The 17477-nt window shown below is 48.7% G+C and overlaps 1 protein-coding gene across 5 annotated transcripts in view; it reads left to right on the top strand.

Annotated features, from left to right (window-relative positions):
• STRA6 (signaling receptor and transporter of retinol STRA6) overlaps positions 1-17477 on the top strand; it is a 48113-nt gene that overhangs the window by 23723 nt on the left and 6913 nt on the right. For all 5 annotated transcript variants that reach the window (XR_007243257.1, XM_048481980.1, XM_048481979.1 and 2 more), the window contains 9 exons: positions 1291-1413; positions 7786-7853; positions 8396-8466; positions 9151-9212; positions 9361-9538; positions 11994-12069; positions 12625-12758; positions 13954-14071; positions 15071-15172. Coding sequence is in view for 4 of the 5 variants with exons in the window: in XM_048481980.1 (XP_048337937.1) it covers positions 1291-1413; positions 7786-7853; positions 8396-8466; positions 9151-9212; positions 9361-9538; positions 11994-12069; positions 12625-12758; positions 13954-14071; positions 15071-15172 (932 nt within the window). In the remaining variant the exon portion in view is untranslated. The remainder of the gene's footprint in view (positions 1-1290; positions 1414-7785; positions 7854-8395; positions 8467-9150; positions 9213-9360; positions 9539-11993; positions 12070-12624; positions 12759-13953; positions 14072-15070; positions 15173-17477) is intronic.

Below are 17477 nucleotides of genomic sequence, written 5' to 3'. Positions count from 1 at the left end.
GAGGTGGGATCCAGCAGGTTCTCACAGGTTCCCGAGAGTAGGTTACTAATTATTTGTGTGGGGGGGTTACTAATTGGTGATTTTGCCACGTGATTTTTGCCTTAGTTACGCCTTATTACTATCAACAGTAAGCACAGAACTTAGAAGCAGTCTAGCAGGAAGTGCCCCGGCGTGCGTGGCAGCCTGCGCCTGCGTGCATTCGTTTCCCGACCAAGGACCGGCGCAGCAGCTGTGTCCTTGCCACAGCCCCGCCCAGGAATGCCCTGCCCCCCAAATGCCTGGCCACGCCCCCATCATGACCCGCCCAGCCCCATTGGCACTACACCACAGTTTGAATCCCACCACCATGGGAACCTGTTACTAAAATTTTTGGATCCCACCACTGCTGTTATGGATAATAATCGGATAGGACTGATTAATTTTAAAAAATAGGAAAATTAGAACACACTAGCATGCTACGGCACTCATAGAATAGGTGACACAGAACAGAATACCCAGGAGATTGAAAGTCCAGAAGCGTCCCACTCTGTTTAATGACTCAGAAAATTTTAAAGTTAGATGGTCAAATATTCTAAATAAGTCCTCCCTAGATTTGAGGTTGCTCATTATAGAGACTGCTACTGAAGAAGAATTTTTTCTCTCTTTCTCACAATACTAGAACCAGGGGGCACACATTGAAAATGCTGGGGGGAAGAATTAGGACTAATAAAAGAAAACACTTCTTCACGCAACGTGAGAATGGTGTTTGGAATATGCTGCCACAGGAGGTGGTGATGGCCACTAACCTGGATAGCTTTAAAAGGGGCTTGGACAGATTTATGGAGAAGTCAATCTATGGCTACCAATCTTGATCCTCCTTGATCTCAGATTGCAAATGCCTTAGCAGACCAGGTGCTCGGGAGCAGCAGCAGCAGCAGCAGAAGGCCATTGCTCTCATATCCTGCAATGTGAGCTCCCAAAGGCACCTGGTGGGCCACTGCGAGTAGCAGAGAGCTGGACTAGATGGACTCTGGTCTGATCCAGCAGGCTCGTTCTTACGTTCTTATGTTCTTAAGACAAGCTAACCAATGACATTAAAATAGCAGAGGCAGAATTGAAATCATCCTCCAGATCAGGAACCTATGATGACGAGATAATGATAGCCGGAGTGTGGCGCGTTGTTTCTTACAGTCCCTCCTCCAAATTCATGTAGTTTTTTGTTATATGTGTCTGGCGTGCAGCAAGTCTGGCGTGCAGCAAGTCTGCTCAACACACTCTCTTTATTCCCCGCTTTTTTTCTCTCTTTCTCAGATTTATAGGTACTATTCCCTGCTCTCTTCCATCCCAATCATTTTGTGCCTTGTGGTCTTGAGCCTCTGGTATCCTATACAGCTTGTTAAGAGTTTCCAGCAGAAGGAGAAGACGGCTGAGAAGGTATTGTATTGGGCCAAACCAACAGGCAGAACAGTGCGCTTTCAATCAGTGGTGGGATCCAAAATTTTTAGTAACAGGTTCCCATGGTGGTGGAATTCAAACTGTGGCATAGCGCCAATGGGGCTGGGTGGGGCACGACAGGGGTGTGGCCGGGCATTCTGGGGGCAGGGCATTCCTAAACGGGGCTGTGGCAAGGACGCAGCCACTGCGCCGGTCCTTGGGCAGGAAACGAATGCACACAGGCGCAGGCTGCCACACACCCCGGTGCACCGGTGCACCTCCTGCTAGACTGCTTCAAGTTCTGCGCGCTACTGTTGAGAGGAGGGGCGTAACTAAGGCAAAAATCACGTGGCAAAATCACCCATTAGTAACCCCCTCTCGGCACACACAAATATTTAGTAACCTACTCTCGGGAACCTGTGAGAACCTGCTGGATCCCACCTCCGCTTTCAATCCACTTTCACAATTTTTTTGCTATTCCGCCCAGCTGCAAAGTGCATTGAAAGTGGATTGAAAGTGCATTATTCTGCATGTGCGGAAGGGCCCTGAGAGATGGTGTTTACTTGCCCTTCTGCTGCTAATGGCCAGGGGATCTTGCAACTCATGCAGTGCTCTAGAAGTCAACACAGACTAGATTTTCCGCACAGCATTTATGTTCTATGCCAGTGATAGCGAACCTTTTCGAGACTGAATGCCCAAATTGCAACCCAAAACCCGCTTATTTATCGCAACGGCAATTTAACCTGAAAACTGAGGTTTTAGTTTAGAAAAAACTGTTGGCTCCGAGGCGTGCGTTACTCGGGAGTAAGCTTGGTGGTAGTCGGTGGCTTTGCTTTGAAGCAACCGTGCAACTCTTCGAACGGGTGAATCACGACCCTAGGAGGGTTTACTCAGAAGCAAGCCCCATTGCCAGCAACTGAGCTTACTCCCAGGTAAAGGATCGTGCTTTAGTCCTTCGAATGAAAATCAGTTGGGATTAACAGCGCTTAACAGGGTTACCTACTCTGCTTCCCCAAAACTAGGTCTTAGGTTTAATGCTAATAATGAAGCCCAGCGGCCCAGCCCAGCCTAGATATGGGGGGGAACTCTATTTGCGCGTGCCCACAGAGAGGGCTCTGAGTGCCACCTCAGGCACCCGTACCATAGATTCGCCACCACTGTTCTATGGGAAAGGAACTTTAGTCCCTTTTATTTATTTTTTTTATAAAATATATCCTATTTTGGCTGCAAACTGGAAGGAAAGCATCTACTCTTTGCAACCGGTAAACTCCTTAGCTCAAGAAGATTTGGGCATTAACGTTTCCCACTCAGAACAGAACTGACGCTTCAGTGTGCTGGTGTGTGGGAGCGTTTATTTTTTTCCAGCAACCAACTCGTAATCCTGACAGCTGGCACCGCGGCCTCGCTTTGTCGAAAGAAACCTCTTTTCACAACGAATGGGAAATGCCAGCGCTTGGGTCTTTAAAACGCAGCAATCTGCAGAACGGTATTTTTTTCAGGGTTTAGCCAAATCCTCTTGTTTTGCACAAGTCTAGAATGGGGAGTTAGAGGAGGATTGTTCTTTCTCCCCCCACCCCACTCCCTTGCAAACAGAACGTTCTTTCTGGCCTGCTTCAGATGTTCGCACGGAACCCCCGCCTGGGTTCCGCGACCCTCCGCGACGAGCCCGGGCGAGCGCTCTCCTCGCGCACCAGATGCGGCGAGACATGTGCTGCTATGTAATTAGCACTTCGACAACTGTTCTCGTGGCTGGCGGGGCAGATGGAAATTATACAAGACATTTTAAAGAAGCAGCATGCGTGAATCAGACGCTCCAGAGCACATTGGAGTGTGCCCGAGATGTGGTGGGAAGGTGCAGCTCTACCTAATTGGATCACTTTGGCATCTTTGCCGGCTACAGGAAATAGTTAAGAGTGGCAGAAGGGTGTCTTCGTTTCTGTGCGTGCATCTCTTTGGATTGGCGTACCCTTTGGTTTGTTTCCTAGAGGACGGGCTGTGGCCCACTTGTAGTGCCTCTCCTAAGAAGAAGAAGGAGGAGGAGGAGGAGGAGGAGGAGGAGGAGGAGGAGGAGTTTGGATTTATATCCCCCCTTTCTCTCCTGCAGGAGACTCAAAGGGGCTGACAATCTCCTTGCCCTTCCCCCCTCACAACAAACCCCCTGTGAGAGAGCTCTGAGAAGCTGTGACTAGCCCAAGGTCACCCAGCTGGCGTGTGTGGGAGTGCACAGGCTAATCTGAATTCCCCAGATAAGCCTCCACAGCTCAGGCTGCAGAGCTGGGGATCAAACCCAGTTCCTCCAGATTAGATACACAAGCTCTTAACCTCCTACGCCACTGCTGCTCCTTTGCACTTCATGTGTCCCTTTGTGGGAGGTTTTCTTTCTTCTGCTGAAGTGTCGAGTCTTGCTTTCATTGCTGGCTGCCGTTCCGATCTGCAGTTGCTCTGGTTTGTTGGTGGCATCTGTTCTTTCAGTGTGAGCTGCTTTGAAAGTCCGTTGGGCAACGAGGCAGCATACATTTCTTTCAAAGCAAGTAATATTGCTAGGTCTTTGGGCCAGTGTCTCAAAAATCTGATGTATGCTTTGGCACGCTTCTTTGCATCGGAGGCTGGTTATAAAGGGGGGGTAGCTTTTAATTAATCTGATTGGTTGAAAAACAGGAAGAGGAAGAAGAAGGAGGAGGAGGAGGAGGAGGAGAAGAGGAGGAGGAGGAGGAGGAGGAGTTTGGATTTATATCCCCCCTTTCTCTCCTGCAGGAGACTCAAAGGGACTCACAATCTCCTTGCCCTTCCCCCCTCACAACAAACACCCTGTGAGGTGGGTGGGGCTGAGAGAGCTCCGAGAAGCTGTGACTAGCCCAAGGTCACCCAGCTGGTGTGTGTGGGAGTGTACAGGCTAATCTGAATTCCCCAGATAAGCCTCCACAGGTGCAGAGCTGGGAATCAAACCCGGTTCCTCCAGATTAGATACATGAGCTCTTAACCTCCTACGCCACTCCTGCTCCTCCTGGAAAACTTACTCAGGGGCCTCTGCCGGGCTTCAGGTGAGACACAGGGACATCCTGGAAGGGCAACTGACCGCCAGACTACAGAGGTCTGTCTCATGCTATGTAAAGAGAATTCTGATGAGAGCCAGTGCGGCGTAGTGCTTAAGAGCAGGTTCATTCTAATCTGGAGAACCGGGTTTGATTCCCCGCTCGGCCACTTGAGCTGTGGAGGCTTATCTGGGGAACTAGATTAGCTTGTGCACTCCAACACATGCCAGCTGGGTGACCTTGGGCTAGTCACAGTTCTTTGGGGTTCTCTCAGCCCCACCTACCTCACAGAGTGTTTGTTGTGGGGAGAGGAGCTTGTAAACCACCTTGAGTCTCCTTACAGGACAGAAAGGTGGGATATAAATCCAAACTACTCCTCCTCCTTATACTCCACTGAAGTTCCTCCCCAGATTCCACCCCAAAAATCACCAGGAATTTCCCAACCTGGGGTGGGCCACCTCTACCGGTATCCCTCCTGCCTGTCTCTGGGCCCCTGCCCAAAGCTGCATTCATTATTTATTGATTTCAGCATCGACCAAAAGGTTGCATATATAAATGAGGCACTAGTCTCCTTGGGGAGAATTTCCACATTGCCATCCCTTGATTCAAAAGCATTTCATACTTTCCATATGCCTCGCTTGGTGGAAATGGTTCAGAAATAGAACCCAGAAAAAGCTGTGCGGCACAAAGACTTTGTTCTCCCAGACTTCTGCATGAGCCTGACCAATGGGTCAAAGACCCTTTCCTAAGATGGCTTTAAACACCTCTTTCCAGTTTTTTTCCTTCCTGCCATTCAAGGTTTGCCCTAAGGAAGAGCGGGTGAAAACATTACCAGTGTGTACAATTTAAGCAAGCTTGATACTTGCATACTGATAGCCAGATGACTGCTCTCTCGTTCAAGCAACTAAAAAGTAAAGTTTCCCCTTTAGTCGTGTCCGACCCTGGGGTACCCCTGCGAGCAGTGATTTTATAGGCAAGCCGCTTTTGTGGGGTAGTTTGCCATTGGTTTCCCCGGCTATTCTTTACCCCCCTAGGCTATGCTGGCGCTTGGAGGTCCATGGTGAGCGAATCCCTTTGTACCTTCAGATAATTAGTGGATCATACTCCCATCAGCCCCTGCCAGCATGGCCAGTTGATGGGCTGATGGGAATTGTAGTCCATAACATCTGGAGTGCCAAAGGTTCGCCCCCACTGCGCTAGGTACTCATTTACCGACCAAGAAATGGATGGATGGCTGAGTTGACCATGAGCCAGCTACCAGGATATCTGACCCACAGGGGGGCTCGAACTCCTGACCGTGTGAGTGGCAGTGCAAGCACTTAACCACTACACCACACAGCTCCTCAAGCAACTAAAGCCAGATAAAGCCCAAGACTCCCTACAAGTCTATTCCTTCACAGTTTTCTTAAAAACCATTACCTTAAAATGTATTCTGGTCACAGCAGATGTTGACAACTGCACTACATAAACAGGAACGCCATCCCTGATTCCTTTGTGTTCATGTGCATGTAACGGCCACGTTTAATTAACTGTGTCCACTTCCTAGCTGGATTTGTAGCTTCTAGAAGTTATGAGAAAGGAGCTGACCCCTTAACAGCAAATTGTCCTAATTTTTTTTTCAACAAAGCCATGTTCAAGAGTCAAGGAAAGAACAGACAGCGATTTACTAGGAATATAGGTAACAAAAAATAGAAAGACCCCAATAAATAATATGCTTTTGCTAGTAATGTTGTCGCTACACATTTCCATACTAGTAGACAGTGGCCCTTTGAATAGATGATACTCTGCTTTCTGTTATTGATTGACTATTGATCAAAATAAGTTGAACTGGTGTGATTTAAGAGCAAAAGCTAACCAGTACATCTCGGCTGAGCTAGAACTGTCTAAGCCAGACAGTTGAATCTTCCAACAGAACTGGTGGTTAACTTCTTTTTTTATTTTAAGAGCTGTTTCCTTGAGTTATGTTCCCTGAGGGCCATATATTCTGACTATTCAATCCTCTTCTATTCCCCAACAGTATGCCCTCCGTTGCATTCTTTATGGTTGTTCCAAACCCCTGATTTCCCAAGTGCCTGCTGCTATTAATTTTTTACCTCGGATGAGTATGTTGCATTATCCGGAGAGCTCTAAAACAGGCAACGGGGGTCTTAAAATGGGCTTATCTTGTTTGTGGCCTGCACTTCATTCTAGCAAAAAAAGAAATAAAAAATAAGCAGGGCTTAGACTGATGACAAACGACTGCTTTTAGTACTGCTAAGATGGCGCGTGAATTAGATCTTTAAACGATCCAGCAATTAAAGTCACTTGCGTGTGGGAAGACTCCAGGGTGGACGCTTTTTTTTCCAGGATCCATCGTATTTTTATTTTATTTTATTAAATTCATCCCCCCCCCCCCCCCCACTCCTGACCAAAGCTGGATTCGGGGCAGCTTACAGCAGGGTTAAAAACCAACGATCTCAGTGCAATGACATTAATTAAATGCAAACTCTAAAATAGAATTCCTATAGAAGAAGAAGAAGAGGAAGAAGAAGAGGAGGAGGAGGAGGAGGAGGAGGAGTTTGGATTTATATCCCCCTTTCTCTCCTGTAGGAGACTCAAAGGGGCTTACAATGTCCTTGCCCTTCCCCCCTCACAACAAACACCCTGTGAGGTGGGTGGGGCTGAGAGAGCTCCGAAGAACTGTGACTAGCCCTAGGTCACCCAGCTGGCATGTGTTGGAGCGCACAGGCTAATCTGAATTCCCCAGATAAGCCTCACCAACTCAAGCGGCAGAGCTGGGAATCAAACCCGGTTCCTCCAGATCAGAACGCACCTGCTCTTAGCCACTGCTCTTAGCCACTACGCCACTGCTTCTCCCCCAAATGGCAAATCAGTCATTGAAATAAATCTAAGCCTACAGTGGACTCAGCCTGCACCTCTATGTGTTTATTGAAAGAAGGAAGGGGAGGGGGAATACATAAGATGAGGAAGTGCAAGATGTTATTTATGATTCACAGTTAATAAAATGGGAGGTTGGCTGTATACCCATGAAGGCATGACTTTTTCCTCTCAAGATGTGTCATAGTTCTGGTGGGATTTTTTTCTTGTCATCCAGCAATATCTGATTTATGGTGATCCCTGCTTTTCAAGGCTAGAGACATTCAGAGGTGGTTTACCATTGTATAGCAATTCTGGTATTCCTTGGAGGTCTCCCGTCCAACTACACTATTTCTCATTTCCAAACTGGGCAAAAAATACTACCATGATACAAATTTGGAACCTAATCTTTAGAGGCCGCATCTTAAAATGCAGTACTCTATTCACTACTAAGTATAATTTTCTGGTGGTTTGTTTTCTTAAGGTGCTTGGAAATGGATATTACAAAGAATATCTGAAGACTGTTCTGGCTAAAAGACCTCCAGAGGCAAGGTAAGGATAACATCCCTTTTCGTTCACATTTAAACGTGGCACAGGTCAGCAAAACTTTATGCATGTGTTATCGTTGACCTGGCAAGGGGTAGCACTCAGTAAATGCTGGGCGGGAGCTGTCTGGAGAGGCAGCGTGGTGTAGTGTTTCAGAGCAGGTGAACTCTAATCTGGAGAACCGGGTTTGATTCCCCGCTCCTCCGCATGAGCGGCAGACTCTTACCCCAAGAGAACCACAGCAGGAGGCTTTGAAGCTTCATAGCTTCGAATCTAAGAAGTTTTTAAACAATGGAATGACCACAAAATGGCAGCCAGGAAGCATTTTCAAAATGGCAGCCAAAACAGAAGTTTTGGGGAACGTTTGCAAAACGTTTGCATGGGCTTGTGTGGAAAGGGCCGCCGCTAACACTGCAATCATAGCTCCCTCTGGAACTGCAAGGACACAGGGGGAGGCTATTGTAGATAGATTCTTTTGTACGCTAGTCCAATAAGGTCTCTCTAGAATGCCTACCTGATTGAAACTTTTCTTCCTCTTCCGGTACCAGCAAAGCCAAGCCAGGTGTATTGTCAAGACTCCAATCATATTTGCGTTCTTACATATACACACCACAGGAAGGTATTATTTGTTTAATTTGTTTGTTTAATTTAATATACCGCCCTATCCCCGAAGGGCTCAGGGCGGTGAACAACATACTGTACTATATTTATTTATTTATTACTGTATTTATTATTTATTACTGTACTGTACTGTATTCATTCATTCATTCATTCACTCATTCATTCATTCATTCTGTAAATTTATTAGTCGCCCTCTCCCGAAAGGCTCAGGGCGACGTACATCAAAACCAGAAACACACACAATTTTAAAACATGTAAATACAATTCCAGTTTAAGTAAATAAAACCAATTTTAAAATCAGATGGCAGTAAAAACACACACACCTCTGGGCCCATCTGGAGGCGGTGGATCAAATGTCTGGCTGGCCAAATGCCTGGTGGAACAGGTCCGTTTTACAGGCCCTGCGGAAACTGCACAAGTCCCGCAGAGCCCTGACCTCTCTAGGGAGCCTGTTCCACCAGAGAGGGGCCAGGACCGTAAAGGCCCTGCCCCTAGTGGAGGCCAGCCAGACATGTTTTGGGCCAGGGACCTCTAACAGGTACCCCTCCGAAAATCGGAGGGTCCTGGCGGGGCAATATGGGGAGACAGGAATCTATTAATGTACTCTTGAAGTCCGGGGGGGTTGTTGTTGCTGGCAGCGGTCTCCTCTCCACTTACTGATTTGTGACTTCGGGATTTGCAGGCTTCCGGATCCCTCTGAAGTTAGTCCTCTCCGTGACCATGGCAGTGCTCGCCATTTACCAGGTAATGACACCAAAGCGTCCCATCAGCTCAGCTGCCTCTTCCTTGCCAGCAACCAGCTTCATTCATTCATTCATTCATTCATTCATTCATTCATTCATTCATTCATTCATTCATTCATTCATTCATTCATTCAATCTTGGTTCTCCAGGTGGCGCTTTTGCTTCTGGTGACGTTTGTCCCCAACATCCAGATAGTGAGGTCCGGCATGACAATGGACGTGACCGCCTTGCTGGTCCAGTTTGGCCTCGTCCCCACTGAAAACGCCGTGGGTCTCCCCGGAGACAAGGAGCTGGCGACAGCGAAGCACTATATCTGGGCCCTAGAAGGTGAGTCTTCTCAGATTTGGCCTTTTCTGCGTCAAGGTCTGCGTTTTGTAACGTTCTGTACGGGGCATGTTCTTCATGTCGGCCGTGCAGATGTGCCCAGAGGTGGGATCCAGCAGGTTCTCACAGGTTCCCAAGAGTAGGTTACTAATTATTTGTGTGTGCCGAGAGGGGGTTACTCATGAGTGATTTTGCCACGTGGTTTTTGCCTTAGTTACGCCCCTCCTCTCAGCAGTAGCGCGCAGAACTTGAAGCAGACTAGCAGGAGGAGCACCAGCGTGCGTGGCAGCCTGCACCTGCGTGCATTCGTTTCCCGCCCAAGGACCGGCGCAGCGGCTGTGTCCTTGCCACAGCCCCGCCCAGGAATGCCCCGCCCCCGGAATGCCCGGCCACGCCCCCATCATGCCCCACCCAGCCCCATTGGCGCTACGCCACAGTTTGAATCCCACCACCATGGGAACCTGTTACTAAAATTTTGGATCCCACCACTGGATGTGCCCCCTTCTGTGGTTTAGTGGAAGAGCATCTTCTTTGTATGCAGAAGGCCCCAGGTTCGATCCCCAACACCTCCCATTTAAAAGGAAGAAGAAGAAGGGTTTGGATTTATATCCCCCCTTTCTCTCCTGCAAGAGACTCAAAGGGGCGTACAATCTCCTTGCCCTTCCCCCCTCACGACAAACACCCTGGGAGGTGGGCGGGGCTGAGAGAGCTCCGAGAAGCTGTGACTAGCCCAAGGTCACCCAGCTCTCTCCGGCAGGAGACTCAAAGGGGCTTACAATCTCCTTGCCCTTCCCCCCTCACAACAAACACCCTGTGAGGTAGGTGGGGCTGAGAGAGCTCCGAGAAGCTGTGACTTGCCCAAGGTCACCCAGCTGGCGTGTGTGGGAGTGCACAGGCTAATCTGAATTCCCCAGATCAGCCTCCACAGCTCAGGCGGCAGAGTTGGGAATCAAACCCGGTTCCTCCAGATTAGATACACGAGCTCTTCTCCTCCTACGCCACTGCTGCTCCAGGCACCAGGCAGTTCTATGCTGATCAGCAACAGCTACCTTCTAAAACCATCTTCGTGGATGACATTAGATGTGTTTAGTTTTGAGAGGACAGTTTAGTGGATAAGTAAAACATTTGTTCTGTTTGGAAGAGCGGGCCTTTAGCCAGCAACTAAAAGTGGAAGCCCATGCCAAGAATCAAAAGGAGGGAGGAACGATCTACAGCCAATACTTCCACCCCACAGATGCTTGCATTTTGCAAAGACTACTGAGATCTGGTAGAATCGAGCAGATGGCAGTGCGGAAGAGAAGCTGCAATGCCCGGGGAGCAGAGGAGGGGGAGGAGAAATTCAAAGCCGATGACAGACAGGCAGCCGGGTTGTTGGTCCTGTCGCCTCCAGCTAATACAGTCTCTTCCTTGCGGCCGTGTCCTTGTGGCTTTCCGCGCATAGAGTAGGAACATGTCTTTATGAGCAGGGGGATGCTCCAATGCATTCTCTGGAAACCTTTTTCCTGGCAATGCTACCTAACAATCTGCCACTCCGGTCTCATCATTCAAGTCTGATTCTGCAGTGACATTTTTGAAACGCTCTGAAGTTTCCCTTCCTTCTCTCTTTTTAAAAAAAATGTGGGATGAAACAAAATTGTGGCGAGCGAAGTCGCGAGGAATCAGAGCAGAAGAGTTAGCTGTATTGGATCAAACTAGTAGCTATTTTGAAGACCGCCTGTTTATTTCCTGTGTCTGTCCTTGAAATTCTGTACCCACTTATCCCTTCTAGCAGCGTCACAAGGGGCACTCCCGCATGTGCAGAATAATGCACTTTCAATCCACTTTGCAGCTGGGTTTTGCTGGACAAAATAGCAAGATCCACTTGCAAACAATTGTGAAAGTGGATTGGAAGTGCATTATTCTGCATGTGCGGAAGTGCCCAAAGACAGTACCTGAGCGCCAGGGCCAAAAACCTCCATGGCACAGAGTGGTAAGCTGCAGTACAGTGGTGGGATCCAAAAATTTTAGTAACAGGTTCCCATGGTGGTGGGATTCAAACTGTGGCGTAGCGCCAATGGGGATGGGCGGGGCATTCTGGGGGCGGGGCATTCCTGGGCGGAGCTGTGGCAAGGATGCAGCCGCTGCGCCGGTCCTTGGGTGGGAAACGACTGCACGCATGCACAGGCTGCCACGTACGCCAGTGCACCTCCTGCTAGACTGCTTCAAGTTCTGCGCGCTACTGCTGAGAGGCGGGGCATAACTAAGGCAAAAATCACGTGGCAAAATCACCCATTAGTAACCCCCTCTCAGCACACACAAATAATTAGTAACCTACTCTCGGGAACCTGTGAGAACCTGCTGGATCCCACCTCTGGTACTGCAGTTGAAGAAGAAAATAACATCCATCGCTGCTCTGAGCGGCAACCTGTTGCCTCCTTCCGGCTGCTTCTTCAGTAACTCCTTCCGCTCCCCTTTGCAGTGTGTTTCGTCACCGCCCTTGTCGTCTCCTGCCTGTTGACTTTCAGCATGCTGATGAGGTCTCTGGTGAGGCACAGGTGAGAACTTAACTTGCTTCCGGGCTTCCCAAACATCACTGGAGGGATCACGGGATGACTGGAGGTTTCATGATGGCGCCTGGAGCAGGGGTGAAGTTTGAGGAGAGGCCAAAACTCAGCGGCACTGAAGGCCCGTATAGTCCACATTGGGAACCTGCCATTTTTCTCCAGAAACTGGAGGTCAGTTGTGTTTCTGGGAGGTCTCCAGGCCCCGCCTGGAGAAGTTGGCAGCTGTAGAAGTTGGCAGCTGTAGAAGTTGGCAGCTGTAGAAACAAGGCCACTTACAGAGTAAAAATAGTCACCTATGGACACTTTTGCACATGCAGAATAATGCACTTTCAATCCACTTTCAAAGCACTTTGCTGCTGGATTTTACTGTGTGAAATAGCAAAATACACTTGCAAACAATGGTGAAAGTGGATTGAAAGTGCATTATTCTGCAAGTGCGAAAGTGCCCTTATTAAAATACCAAGATTTTTGGGATCCGTTTGGCAAGAAGAGATTCTTTTATTAAGGCGCACGTTTTGATTTATTATTTCTCCCTCACCCTTTCAGGATCAACCTCCAGCGTCTGTACCGGGGGGCCGTTGTCAGTGTTTTCCATCGTCCCCACAAGCTCCAGCTTTCTCCACAAGCCCTTGTTTGCTGGGTGTGTTTCACGGGCTTTCAGGCAGCCTTCGCCTGCTTGGGTGAGGAGAATATTCCATTTTATGAGCCAGCGTGGGGTGGTGGTGTACGGCATGTGCACTCTAATCTGGAGAACCGGGTTTGATTGCCCGCTCTGCCACTTGAGGAAGAAGAAGAAGAAGAAGAAGAGGAGGAGGAGGAGGAGTTTGGATTTATATCCCCCCTTTCTCTCCTGCTGGAGACTCAAAGGGGCTTACAATCTCCTTGCCCTTCCCCCCCTCACAACAAACACCCTGCGAGGTAGGTGGGGCTGAGAGAGCTCCGAGAAGCTGTGACTAGCCCAAGGTCACCCAGCTGGCGTGTGTGGGAGTGCACAGGCTAATCTGAATTCCCCAGATAAGCCTCCACAGCTTAGGCGGCAGAGCTAGGAATCAAACCTCGTTCATCCAGATTAGATACACGAGCTCTTAACCTCCTACACAACTGCTGCTCCTGTTGGGTAACGTTGCGCCACCACTGCTTTAGGGTGTTGTGGGTTTTCTGGGTTGTATGGCCGTGTTCCAGTAGAAGAAGAAGAAGAGTTTGGATTTATATCCCCCCTTTCTTTCCTGTAGGAGACTCAAAGGGGCTGACAATCTCCTTGCCCTTCCCCCCCTCACAACAAACACCCTGCGAGGTAGGTGGGGCTGAGAGAGCTCCGAGAAGCTGTGACTAGCCCAAGGTCACCCAGCTGGCGTGTGTGGGAGTGCACAGGCTAATCTGAATTCCCCAGATCAGCCTCCACAGCTCAAGTGGCAGAGCAGGGAATCAAACCCGGTTCCTCCAGATTAGATGCACGAGCTCTTAACCTCCTACGCCACTGCTGCTCTTGAGTTGTGGAAGCTTATCTGGGAACTAGATTAGCTTGTGCACTCCAACACATGCCAGCTGGGTGACCTTGGGCTAGTCACAGTTCTTCGGAGCTCTCTCAGCCCCCCCCCCCGCCCCACCTCACAGGGTATTTGTTGGGGGGTGGAGAGGGAAAGGAGACTATAAGCCCCTTTGAGTCTCCTACAGGAGATAAAGGGGGGGGGGAATATAAATCCATCCAAGTCAGTACAGAAGAGACCTTAGTGGGTAATAAAGTCCACAGATCCATCATTTTCTCCAGGGAATCTCATACCTGTAGTTTGGGGATAAGTTGTAATTCTGGGAGACGTACCCGTTGTTGCTAATGCCCTTTTTTTGTGTAATTGGTTGTCTTCTGTCCTTGTCAAGGTCTACTCATCCAGCAAATCGTTTTTTTCATCTGCACCGTGGCTTTCACGTTTCTTGTGATTGTCCCTTTGCAATCTGGCACCAACATGTACCTCTTCAAGATTGTGGAGAACATGTGGTAAGTCTTCATTTCTATGCAGTTAAATCTGAATGGAAAGAGGAGATAATGCATTCTGTCTCTAACATACATACATGTAGACACATGCATCCAGTAGTTTTGTGCAACCACATCCACACACAACTAATAGCGACAGGTGAGAATTATAGAATCATAGGGCCCAGAGGTGGGCAACCAAAATGGTCAAAGGTCTGGACTCCATGCCCTACAAGGAGAGACTTAGGGAGCTGGGGATGTTTAGTTTGGTGAAGAGAAGGTTAAGAGGTGACATGATAGCCATGTTTAAATATTTGAAGGGGTGTCAAGCTTGTTTTCTGCTCCTCCAGAGACTGGGACCAGGAGTCATGAGTTCAAGGCAGAGGTGGGATCCAGCAGGTTCTCACAGGTTCCCGAGAGTAGGCTACTAATTATTTGTGTGTGCCGAGAGGGGGTTACTAATTGGTGGTTTTGCAACGTGATGTTTGCCTTAGTTACGCCCCTCCTCTCAGCAGTAGCGCGCAGAACTTGAAGCAGTCTAGCAGGAGATGCACCGGTGTGCGTGGCAGCCTGCGCCTGCGTGCATTCGTTTCCCGCCCAAGGACCGGCGCAGTGGCTGTGTCCTTGCCACAACGCCGCCCAGGAATGCCCCACCCACGGAATGCCCGGCCACGCCCCTGTCATGCCCCGCCCAGCCCCATTGGTGCTAGACCACAGTTTGAATCCCACCACCATGGGAAGCTGTTACTAAAATTTTTGGATCCCACCACTGGTTCAAGGTGCAGGAAAAGAGATTCCACCTAAACATCAGGAAGAACTTCCTGACAGTAAGGGCTTTTCAACAGTGGAATGCACTACCTCGTGATGTGGTGGGGACCCTTGGGGAATTTCCTGTACTCATATAACACTGTGTTTCTTCAGGCTTCCCTGGGTGGAATCAAAACACTTGAACCTGTTTCAAACGATTTGCATTGTGGAAGTGACCCAAGCTAAAATCTGTACATTTGTGTTTTCTTTCTCTAGGGCCTTCTGGCTGACCTTGGTGGTATCTGTCATTGTTCAGAATTTGCTGGCGCACTACTGTTTCCTTGAAAGAGGCCATCTATCAAGGGAGCTGACCAACAGGTGACAAGAGAATAGGTTATGCTGGGTATTATTGGGGTCTCTGTATTTGGAGACGTCTCTGAGCTCCAGAGACTAGGACCCGGAGTCATGGGTTCAAGGTGAAGGAAAAGAGATTCCACCTAAACATCAGGAAAAACTTCCTGACAGTAAGGGCTGTTGGACAGTGGACACTCTCCACCTTGGAGAGTGGTGGAGTCTCCTTCTTTGGAGGTTTTTAAAAAGAGGCTGGATGGCCATCTGTCAGGAGTGCTTTGACTGTGTGTTCCTGCATTGCTGGGGGTTGGACTTGATGGCCCTTGGGGTCTCTTCCAACTTTATGATTCCATGATTCTACAAGTTATCTTGGGGAAACAACCTATGACCGTGGTGGCGAACCTTTGGCACTCCAGATGTTATGGACTACAATTCCCATCAGCCCCTGCCAGGATGGCCAATTGGCCATGCTGGCAGGGGCTGATGGGAATTGTAGTCCATAACATCTGGAGTGCCAAAGGTTCACCACCACTGACCTAGGATCTGGGTCAGTTGGGAAGCTCCAAATCAGACATGCTTCCAAGTTCTTCCTCAGCTGAATTGCTCTCTGCATATATATTTTGTGCCCCCAAACGACCTCTCTTTGTTTCTGAAATGAAGCCAGGTGTATTACAAATCCCTAAACGTTTTGTTTTTAAATAAATAATTTCTGAATCTTGCACCATGTGCTGTTCATCTGTGGCTAGCCACAAATTTCAGATAATTTGGGTGTGTTCCTCTTCTTCTGGGGTTACATACTAATATGCATGGGAGCATTGGTAAAATTCCACCCCTCCAGAAAGTGTCGTTTGTGTGATTATATGTATTACTTTAATATTCGGTGTGGTATGTGACTGTGTTTGAGCATTGTTTAAAACTGCCGAGAGAGAGAGAGAGGGGGGGAGGGAGGGAGGGAGGGAGGGAGAGGGAGAGGGAGAGGGGGAGAGAGTGGGAGAGAGAGGGAGAGAGAGGGAGAGAGAGAGCGGGGGGGAGGGAGGGAGAGGGAGAGAGAGGGGGGGAGAGAGGAGGAGAGAGGGGGAGAGGGGGGGAGAGGGGGAGAGGGGGGAGAGAGAGGGAGAGAGAGAGGGAGGGAGGGAGAGAGAGGGAGAGGGGGGGGAAGGGGGAGGGGAGGAATGGAGGGAGGGAGGGAGGGAGAGGGGGAGAGGGGGAGAGAGGGGGAGAGAGAGGGGGAGGGGGAGAGAGGGGGAGGGAGAGAGAGGGAGGGAGGGAGAGAGGGAGGGAGGGAGGGAGGGGGAGAGAGAGAGAGAGAGAGAGAGAGAGAGATTTCCCTCAATCTGGGGGAGCTATAATAGGCTTACTATTATAGACTTCCTATTAAAAACTGTTAAGGAGGACTACAATGGACACTTATGAAAATTATGCTCACAGTGGAAAAAATGGAATAGAAACGCACCTAATGAAGATAATGGACTGTAAATTCAGGACCCTTCTATTCACAAGCTTTACTAGATAAATTATGCATGGTTCGAAGATGCCCTTCCTTTAGTCAGTCCTGAATGACAAAAAAAGGCTTCTGCATGCCATATATAACTTAACACGTGGAGCTCAGCTCACTGCCATGTTAATACTTTTGTCAATCATCAATCATCAAAATAATCAGTAATAAAAAATGTATTGTCAAAGGCTTTCACAGCCAGATTCAACTGGTTCTGGTGGGTTTTCTGGGCTGCGTGGCCATGGTCTGTAACAGTGTGTAACAGGACACAGTGTGTAACAGACTTCCCTCTGTGATACCCCTCTGAAGATGCCAGCCACAGATGCAGGCGAAACGTTAGGAACAAGATCCACCAGACCACGGCCACACAGCCCGGAAAACCCACCAGAACCAATCATAAGAAAGACTGCCCAAACCTCAATATGGTTGATGATTGACGATTGACAAACAGTATAAGTTGTTAAGATTTCTTTGTACCGCAAACATCGTAGTTACTTGAAAGTTTGAATGATTTCTTTATTTTGGTGAATGATTAGAGAAGCATTTCTGTACATACATTGTATTATAAAGATTTGAAAATTATACTTGTCTTGGGACAAGTAAATTAGCCTTTGGGGGGTTAAAAGTGGATTGACTGTACCCAGTCAGAGACGGTCAAGTCTAATAGGTTTCCCTAGACCAGTGATAGCGAACCTTTTCGAGACCGAGTGCCCAAATTGCAACCCAAACCCACTTATTTATTGCAAAGTGCCAACAGGGCAATTTAACCTGAATACTGAGGTTTTGGTTAAAAAAAAAACAGTTGGCTCCGAGGTGTCCATTGCTCGGCAGTAAGAT

The sequence above is a fragment of the Sphaerodactylus townsendi genome, linkage group LG17, assembly GCF_021028975.2.
Source record: "Sphaerodactylus townsendi isolate TG3544 linkage group LG17, MPM_Stown_v2.3, whole genome shotgun sequence".
Lineage (NCBI taxonomy): Eukaryota > Metazoa > Chordata > Lepidosauria > Squamata > Sphaerodactylidae > Sphaerodactylus > Sphaerodactylus townsendi.
The sequence above is the reverse complement of the archived record's forward strand: the minus strand, read 5'-3'. Positions and strand labels throughout refer to the sequence as shown.